Genomic DNA, 10,000 nt, shown 5'->3' with positions numbered 1-10,000 from the left:
CTTGTGTGTTGAGGTTGTCAGCATTTTATTTGCTGTGATTCCTATCTTAAGTCATTTGTTAAAGCATTTTATCGCATAGTAAATTGAAAATCGTGAGGTTAGCACTATAAACTTATCCCTTCTAAAAGAAAACTTACGTGGGTTTTAGAATGCCTCAAAGGTACGTGGTTTCAGTTCCTGCTAGCACATACATAACCTTTATTAACGTGTCTAATCGTTCTATCGCCACAAGGCATTAATTGGGGACTCCTGAGGCTAATCATTTCGTGTGACTACCCTTACCAAACGGACATATATGTCAAATAACTGCAAATATCTGCAGCATATCTGCGACAGTACTGCAATTATCTGCAGTAGGTTTTCCCATATCTGTGAAATATCTGTAGGAAATTTACAGATATTCTGCAGATATGTGAAGTTTCCTTAAAATATCTGTTAACTATCTGTAGTGCCTCCAGACATTTTACAGATATAGCTAAATCTTCATGCTGCATGCATACGTACATAATGTTGAATTTTAAGTTCATATAAAATACTTAAGCAATAATCACCATTTCCAGTTTCTTTCTAGCCACACGTGTATAATTATTACCACTTCATATTTACATTATTATTACATGCATTTATTATGTCTGACACACAGTGACATTTTTGATGAACTCAAATAAGCATGCACTTAATTTACATTTTCGTCACTACATAGCTGTCAAGCATTGTTTCACTGAAAATGGCAACACCTAACTCAATGACGATCATTTCAGAAAATGACTTTACATTCATTGGCAGTGACAGTTACACCTGTCAACTTGACTTGAAGAGGTCAGGTAGAGAAACATCAATCTGTCTCTATTAAATTTGGAAATTTACTAATGTAAGCATGGCTTATTCCTTGAAACTCCAAGTAAACACATTTTTCTTTCACAGAGCTGATTGAGATTACTTGTACAGCATCTTCCCTGAAAAGCAATACATATATAATTAACATGGTTAAACTCAGCTCGACGTTTGGGTTTATTCATGTAACATAATGCATAGGAATTAAACCAAAGAAGAATCATAAATACTTTAAATTATTAAAAGACATGTAAATAACTGACAGTGACACAATTAATGGCAAAAATCTGCTTTGTACACTGTCATGGTTTAAAATTAGGCCTGACTTAGCAAGAAATCACTATAAAAGCAGACAGGCAGAGGAACCTTATATAAATGATCTAAAGCAAAGCTTCCTCTGTAAGGGAAAAAATAAAACAAATTGACTAAAATTAAAGGCAAGAAAAAAGGTTGACTTAAAAGTGTTAATTGACTTCATTATAAATTTGCATGTACAAGAATAATCAATGAATCAGAATGAACTTTTGCCAGACCAATGTTTACTCATTCCGTAACCAAAACTGAACTTAATGGTACCTCACATTACATTATATTTCTAACAAATAAGCCCTTAGATTCAAATTGAAACTACTCCTCGGTGCACTGTTCCTTTTGTATTCTTAGCTTTGCACTAACAAAACACATCTTTTTATCACAAACTTATGTAAGGAACCTTTTATATACTAACATACAGTCAATTATAAGTTAGTAGCTTCATAAAGTTTGACTCTCAATTAAACACCTGTTCTTACCGTGGTTTCCTTACAGCTTGAATGTGATTTAAAGTGATTTCGGATTCACAATCAGCAAACTGAACAGTTTGCTCTGGTTCCAATCTGCATATCACTGCAAAAGGTGTTTCCTTACATAGCTGACAGAAATTTGATAGCCGATGCATACAAGGTGGTTGATGGAGCAAGAAGAATTGAATCTGACCAAAGGATTCTGGCTGATCCACCCTCTCTCTGTATGCCACAGTGTAACTGTTCCTCTTGGATACCCGGGAATATGCTTTGCTATGAAACACCTGCCTCCCAATCTTTATCCTGCTGAACCTTTTAACTGTACCAAAAGGTATCTCCCCAAGGACCTCAACCAGTTTGGCCTTAACGTTCCTTGCCAATGCACACTTGCTAGCAGCACCCATCCTGAAAACACCATTTCCAATTGGGGTCAACCTGCATAGGATAAATGCAAGGTATTGTGAATTTCCAATGGGAACTAAAATGCACAGTACTGTTAATGTAGTTCCTTATAACATGATTCAAATAAGTACAACAATGGTGATATAACTGAAAAGATTCCACTCTGGATTATATCAGGCCTATACTACAGTACATGTAAGGGTTAAGAGAATATGAAGTCAAATTTAAAATAAATTAACCTGCATACAATTTAAAGATACATCTAGTATAACTAAATTCTAAGAAAAATAAATTCAAACAGTCAGTAACTTACTTGCTCTGTACCCCAAATTTTAACTTTGAATAAAATTTTTCAGCAGGAGAATCCTTCTCCAGTCTCCTTGATAGTTCTGGTAGACTTTGCATTGCTGATATTGATGACACAATCTGAAAAATGGTGATGAACTGACATAATTATATTCTTAATTGAAATTTGGAAGTGACTGATTAAATTGTTATAATTGTGAAAATACCTGTAGCTACAAGTGCCTTGCAACTGTAATGTAAAATTAAACTGAATAAAAACATCTGACATTTTTCTTCCTGTTTTATGTATGGGAAAAGTGTGTGGGCTGTTGTTACCTGCATATCAATGTTCTGGGAACCATGAAACAAGGACTTCAAGTCTCCATTAGCATCCTCAAATTCAAACGATGAATTTGCCCACAGAGGACCAAGCTGCAGCACTGATCTTGACACGTGTAGCAAATTGTGCACATTAATAAGCATGTGACGCTCACCTGCAACAACAGATAAATAGTTATAGTTACTGGTAAATGTCTAATTAATTTCCTTTTCTTTAATTTACTTGTCAGCATTAAGGTATCACTTTTCTATAGATTATGAACAAGGCCAATATCCAGCCATCTTGACCGAACAAACTTGGTCAATAAAGGATTCATTATATGGCTTTCGGGGAAATTTTTCTTGCGGGATACAGCGGGTAGTCCTGAGCGGGCAAGATGGCTCAATCTTGCCCGCTCAGGAGCCAGCGCGCGATTTGGGTCATCTTGCCTGCTTGTGGAGCTAGCCATGTAATAAATTTATTTATCAGCTCACCATAGAGGCCATCAAAGTAAAGAACAAACTTGAGGAAGCAGAAATTACTGCAGGCAAGGTCCTCCTTTGTAATTGACTCTTGGTTTACAAGCCAGACTGCATTTACCAGAAGCAAGTAGTGGTGAAGGTATCTCTCTGGCAGGGTTCCCCTGAGACATGGAAGGCTATAGTGAAACAGCCAAGAACGGAGTTCTGAAGCTAGAAAGACATAATTACAAAGAGAGACACATTGCATTGACCCATTTAAATACAAACTAAAGTGATGAAAATCATACTAATAAAAAATCCAAAAACCCATTAAGCGCTGATTATGATGAGTTAAAAACTTGTCTAAAAAGCAACGATATTAAAAAAATATACCTTTCCAGTATTTCCTATGGTGTTCAAGGGATCTTGGAACTCTAGTTATGACGTTTGGTGGCTTGATGCTCATTAACCTTTCATCAATTAAACTCACACGAGTTCCACAGTACCAGTCCTCACCACTGAATCGAGGGTCCAGCCATAGGTTCAGGAGCTGTTTGGTCACTCCAAGTAAAATTCCATGCATGTAATCCACTGCTATTCCATCAACCACATCAAAATACTTGAGAGTGGCAAACTGGCAAACACCTTTTACTCCAAATACCTATCAAAGAATCACAAGAACAGATGTAACTCTTACTGTTTAAGTGCTAACCCATAACAACTGCCCATGCATGCCTTAAACAAAAAGGTGCAATAAAATACTTACTGGTTTTCCATGTGGGTCCTCCAGAGACTTCATTCCATTTGCTATGGTACCTTTGTGGGTACGTAGTTCAGTATGGCCTGTTACTGACTCGTCATGAAATGGGTACACATGAACTTGACCCCGTCCATCCTCTTTGGTCTTTACTGATTTTCCTGCTTCAACACAGTAGGAGCATCCACAGAACCCATTGTACTGTATCTCCTCCAGCACTAAGCTTTTAGCCGGCAAGTCAAAGATACCACTAATTAGATAGACCTTTGACGTTATGATTCTCTTGTTAGGAAGCTGAAATGTTGTTCCTGTGTAAAATAATCAGTATACAATGAAATCATATCAACAACGTGAATAAATGTGTGCCTGTCAATATGCTGTCTGTTAAGCCTGGGTATACATCTAATTATTATTATTATTATTATTATTATTATTATTATTATTATTATTATTATTATTATTATTGTTATTATTATACATTGAACTCTCTAACTCTTTTCTGATTGGCCGAAAGCATACAGTGAATTTTCGAAATCAGCGCCTGTGACATCATAACTGCAGATTATACAATAATCATGTCAAGGACACTCAAGGTCACAGGTAATCATGTCAAGTTCATGCGTTTTGTGTTGCTTCCCGTCAGTGAAGAAGCAAAAACACTACTTCCATTTCTTTTTGTTTAATGTACATAAACAAACAATCATTAGATTCGGTTCTTGTGATATGCAGAATAATCGAGGTCTACTTACCTCGACCTTGATTATTCTGGATATCACAAAAACCTCATCCAATAATTGTTTATTATACCCCCAGTGCTAATCAACTTCAAATATCATATACAGGATATACCTTTAATTTCAAGCCTTGAAAGAGCTTCTTGGAATGGTTTAAGGAATGTTTGCATTACTGGTTTGTGCTCTCCAAACCACAGGCCTCCCATTACCAAGTTGTTAACTTGTCTCCTAACATAAATACAAATAAAAGCAAAGACAAATGTAAATGTAAAAGACCTAAATATTTAAATTTTATGCAAACTCCAACGTCTGATGATAACACCCATGAAAACAAGTATCAATTTCTAAGCAATTACATCCCTTTTTGTAGCAGGATGTGGAGTCAAATGTTAAGATTTTTTTGGAAGGAGGACTCCTGTATGAAACAGATGGTTTCTAAAGGAGACCAATTTGGACATGGTTCAAGCTTTATGTCACCCCTAAAAGAAACCAGAATATTACAATTATATGATTTTATTTTTCTCAGTTCCTTCGTGTGCAGCCTTAAATAAGACGTTAATGGCTTAAAATATTGCCAAGGTATTTGCCTGGAACATCATAAGCACACAGTCAAAGTCCCGAAAGTGTGATCAGTATAGTACTGTAAACAAAACCTTTATTTAGCGGCCACCTCTATTAAGCGGCCACGGCCACCTTTTGGCCATCCCGACAAGGGTTTGCCTATATGTTTTATATTGTTTTGCACTGAAATAACACGAGTTTTGTAAAAGCTTTACGTTAATTACTAACTCTTTAAGTAGCCAACCTCTTCTAAGCAGCCACTTGCCATTTCCCTGAGGGTGGCTATTTAATAGAGGTTCTACTGTATTTTTACGTAATTAGAAGTCTTAAAATAGTTATTTCATAATTCATAATATAAATAAAATGAACAGCAATCGTATAAAAACAGTTACATAAGTTTTAAAACACCACTGTTGTTTTGTCATTCGATCTTCTCTACCAACCTTATCCTGGGTGGTAATTCGTTTATTTCAAAGTAGATGGGCCACATTGAGTATCCAGATGACTTGAAAATAGGCACCCCATCAGTATTGACTTTCAGTGACAAATTGTTCTGATCCGACAACACACCTCCATTATGGAACAATTTTTGGTACTGAAATCCATCATAAACATCACTGATGCAGTCAGCAGTCATTGGCCTTGTGAAACGATATAATAGGTCCTCATAGAATCCTTCACCTGTAACATAAGAAATTAAGCACTCAAATCTATTATCTTTACAAGAAGCCAATCTGTGCTTTGCCTCCTACAACCCCACCCTGAATACACAGTTGTCCAAAAAATATATAATATCTAATATGTCTACCACAATGCACTGGCTAAGTGACTCATCAATCTAAAACATCTTTCAAAAAGTCTTAATTTAAACACCTCATATTAAAATTGTTTTTTATTAAACTGTGTTTCACAGCTAAACATCATTGTGTACAACATGTTATGGAAAGGAAACCTACTAGTCCTGACTGATTTTTGTTCCTTTATTATGTAATGTGCACAAATTTACAGCTTTTCTTCTGAAATCAATTGGTGTCAACATGACCACTGGCCACAATTTCCTTTCATGTATACATGCAGTCAATTGGTTTGAAAAATACTCTACCTCATACTTATAACTCTCAGGATAATCAAAACATCAAGCAAAGAAAAGTTAACTCACGCGACAAAAACTTTGAGAGCTGATGTTCGATAGGCAAGACCACGAAGTAGCTCTTTGCTGCAGGTGATCCTTGGTCTGTATCACATATTGGACAAACAGGAGTGTCTTCAGTAGGAAGCAAACAATAACAACAGTTGCAGTAGTAGAACAGGTCTAAGGATTCTTTAGAATCTGCAAAGTAAGATTTCAATTCCCTCAAGGTTTTTATCGAGTGACTATGAGGACCCGGAATACAGTGCAAATCAATCAGTTTGATCACATCGGCCAAAGCATCTCCTGTGAGCTTATGTCGAATTGCCAATGTCATGATAAGCAATACACTCTCGGAAAGCCGAAGAGGACAATTTGGATAAACAGGGGGATCTTCATCTTTTCCTGCAGTTTCACTTTCATTCATAGAAGATAAGCTATCATCTTGATGCACTTCATGTGTTTCACTGTGTGTTTCGAAATCAGAAGAGATGTAGCTGCAAACGATCTCATTAGACTCCTGTAAATTCGAGTAAGTTTCTTCGATTTCATCAGCTTTCTCAGTGTTCATATTATTTTCGTCCTCCACAGAGCTCAGACTTTCACCATCTTCATGCATCTCGTAAAGAAGTTCGTCATTTTGTTCGGAAGACAAGCACATGTCCACGTACTCCAGCTGAATGGGACGTATTTCAGTCGGTAAACCTCCACAGCTGATATCATTGTGAGGAGGAATTACACTTGAAATTACTTTCAAATGACGCCTTAAACTACGTTTTGGTGGAACAGGATTGTGAGAGGCACGAAAAGTATTGTATCGCTTTCGTTTTCTTCCAGAAAGCATGGCTGTTTCTACCCTGCTGTTACGAGCCACGCAAATTTCGTTGTGTTGACAAAATGGCAACACGACCGAGCAGAGAGTGGGACTGAGAGAAACAAATGGATGTGATTGGCTGGGCGAAAAAATTTCACAGCTTGCCGGCAAGCTTTGAGCTTTGGCGGCATTTTTGACTTGAATGCCTTGTCGTCGTTTTCACGTGTAGCAAGCACATTTATCACTGCGGATCTGTGAATTTCAGCTGTCCGTTGACCTGAACTTATCAGCTTTAAACAATTTTGAAAATGGTTGGCAAAACATCACGAGTTACTAAAGCTCCAACACGCTTTCAAGACGACAATGGTAAGCTATCGTTCCTCGATCCAAAAAATAAGCTGGTTGTTTAGATGTGCTGGTTGCGACTCAGTTCGCTCGAAGATTGTTTCGAAGGTCGTTTGATTGATAAAAGTTGATTCGATTGAAGCCAAGATTGCTTAAGTGTATTGAACTTACTATTTATCAAATCTGTTTAAAAGTATTTACCTTGGCAGTGGATAAAAGAGGGAAGAATTATTCACATATGTGTTGAGTCTCAGATTTTTATTATTACCTTTGCTTCAATCGAACTGACCTTTTGGTTTCGATCGAAACAACCTTCGATCAAACTGACTAGATACCGGCACAACTTGAGAATAAAGCGGTGGCTTATGACTACAATGTTCTCAAGGACTCACGCAAAATGTCATCTTTTCTTTAGATTTCTACCTGATCAAATTCGTAGAGGATGGCGTAAGAAGAGTTCTTAGCAGAGACAAAATTAAAATACAAGATGAGGACGTGGAAGCAGGATTGCCATGTGAAGCATATTGGGAAGATACACAGGCCAAAGGGTGGTATCCAGCTATAATTCTTGCTTTTGGAGGTAAGTTTTATGTCTGTTAGGGAAAGGGCATTTAATATGACAAAAAGGAGGGGGGGGGGGGGGGGGTTGGGGGGAGAGATGAAGATATTGAAACTTGAAGCTTGAAATTTTAGTAGCCCCCCTCACTAGCAGTTCAATTTTTTGGGAGCCTCCTGTTGGTTTTGAAGTATGTCTAAAAATTCAATATCTCAATATCTTCATGCCCCTCTTGTGATATTAAATGAGCTTTCCCTTAGTACTTATATTCGCTTATATACTTTATTGATCCCTCTTCCAGTGGAACTTGTTAGCTACTGCAGTAGGCCCTAAGGGAAAGTTCATTTAATATGACAAATGGGGGGGAGGGATGAGGATATTGAGGGGGGGCTCTGAAAATTTTTAGACACCTGAAAGGGGGGCTCTGAAAAAATTAGAGGGGGTAGGGGTCCGAAAATTAGTATACTTCAAAACCAACAGGAGAGGGGGGGCTCCTAAAAAATTGAACTGCTGGTGAGGGGGAGTTTCAATATCTTCATCCCCCTCCCTTATCATAATTATTAAATGAACTTTCCCTAATAGAAGCTATTGAGAATAGAGACCACAAGAAGCCCAAACTGCAGGAGTGTTCTTACCATTCTTTGTAATGTTCAATCACGCCTGATTTGCTTTAAGGCAAATTGTTAATTCTCAATTGAACATTTGGGTTGGAAAGTCCCATACATCAGAGGACTTTACAAAAACAACTGTGGACTCAAAGGTTGCTGTCTTCTTGCTGAACAGGATAAAAGGATTTTTTAAATGTTAATTGGTCTGCTTTGCCTACATCTTCTGTCGGGTGTTAACATTAATTTGTTTTCAGTTTTATCGAGGTAGATTTTACGTTTGGCCTTTGGAATTATGTTTGTTTAATCAATGATTTCGTTGAATTGAGGCTCGTTATCTCAAGGATGTGTTCGATATATTTTACTGTAACTTTAGGTGGGATGAAAAAAATATTGTTTGTTTTAACAAGGACTTTGTTAAATAGGGTTTGTTAAATCGAGGTTCCATACCTATATTTCGTCTTGCTTAGTTGGGCTGTAATTATTAAATCCAATAAGTGAAAGATTACTTACATTAAGATATATCATTCTTAAATTTGACTACATTAATTTTTTTCAGAATCCTATGAGAATTTAATGAAACTTATGAACCAGAAGAAAAGAAGCAAAGACAACCAAGTTGAACCAGATCCAAAGAGAGCCAAGAAGATGTCTGGCAAACAGAAGCAAGGAAAAACATGTAAACCTCCCCAGAGAAAAAAGCAACTAGAGAAAGGAACAGAAGATGAGAATGAGCCCAAGAGAAAAAAACAGCTAGACAAAGGAACAAAAGAAGACGACTGTGACAAAAACAGAAAGGAACAAGAACGAGAAGCAAAGAGGAGGAAGAAAGAAGAAGAAAAGAAGAAGAGAGATGCTAAGCAGCAACAAAGAAAAGAACAATTGGTGATGCTTCAAAGGCAGCATCCAAACTTCGGCATTGTTGAGGAGGCATCTGATAGTGATGATGAATATCAACCCACAGTCCTAGATGAAAGTACCAGCAGTGAAAGTGAAGGTGAAGAACAATTAAGCGTTGCAAGGAAACATCCTAGCAAAGGTTATGCACCATTACAGCAGAGCTTTGCACAATTAACACGTTCACCAGCTGCATCATCAGGTATGCCAAACCCTGGATGTACACCACTGAATACTTCTAAACCTGGTCATAAGCGTTCTTCAACTGTTGTCAATGCACAACCGAGGCAGTTACCATCCACCAGCCTTGGTAATTCTTCATCATTAAATGTCAACCCTCGCCCACGACCAACACCTCTTACCAATCTTTCAGCTTTTGTTAATCCTCGTCAGACACCACCAAACTCTGCTGGTCCTCATCACACAGAGACTCATTCCTCCAACTCTGGTCATAAATCATTTCCTGTACACCCTCATCATTCTGCATCATCACTGAGCAGCCCTGGGGTTTTGTCAGCA

General features: G+C 37.4%; 2 protein-coding genes across 2 annotated transcripts in view; one reads left to right on the top strand and one right to left on the bottom strand.

The window, feature by feature from the left end:
- LOC137988331 (uncharacterized) overlaps positions 1 to 10,000 on the top strand; it is a 128,533-nt gene that overhangs the window by 43,572 nt on the left and 74,961 nt on the right. The window lies entirely within an intron of this gene.
- LOC137988310 (uncharacterized) lies at positions 602 to 7,664 on the bottom strand. Its single transcript, XM_068834344.1, has 9 exons — positions 6,295 to 7,664; positions 5,579 to 5,816; positions 4,690 to 4,802; positions 3,850 to 4,148; positions 3,477 to 3,744; positions 3,117 to 3,314; positions 2,332 to 2,444; positions 1,626 to 2,051; positions 602 to 956 (listed from the first exon to the last, which is right to left on the bottom strand). Exons 1-7 carry the CDS (start codon positions 7,106 to 7,108, stop codon positions 2,371 to 2,373), a joined length of 2,004 nt encoding a protein of 667 aa, XP_068690445.1. The 5' UTR covers positions 7,109 to 7,664; the 3' UTR covers positions 602 to 956; positions 1,626 to 2,051; positions 2,332 to 2,370.

This window comes from Montipora foliosa, unplaced genomic scaffold, assembly GCF_036669935.1.
Source record: "Montipora foliosa isolate CH-2021 unplaced genomic scaffold, ASM3666993v2 scaffold_413, whole genome shotgun sequence".
Taxonomy (NCBI): Eukaryota; Metazoa; Cnidaria; class Anthozoa; order Scleractinia; family Acroporidae; genus Montipora; species Montipora foliosa.
Note: the sequence above shows the minus strand (reverse complement) of the source record. Positions and strands in the feature narration are given on the sequence as shown.

What these genes read in the sequence shown, in the direction of transcription:
- LOC137988310 (XM_068834344.1), bottom strand. Translation starts at nt 7,108, where the DNA reads ATGCTTTCTGGAAGAAAACGAAAGCGATACAATACTTTTCGTGCCTCT. An exon ending in GCTCTCAAAGTTTTTGTCGC is followed by an intron (nt 5,817 to 6,294) that starts GTGAGTTAACTT and finishes CTTATGTTACAG; the next exon opens with GTGAAGGATTCTATGAGGAC. An exon ending in CCATAGGAAATACTGGAAAG is followed by an intron (nt 3,315 to 3,476) that starts GTATATTTTTTT and finishes ATGTCTTTCTAG; the next exon opens with CTTCAGAACTCCGTTCTTGG.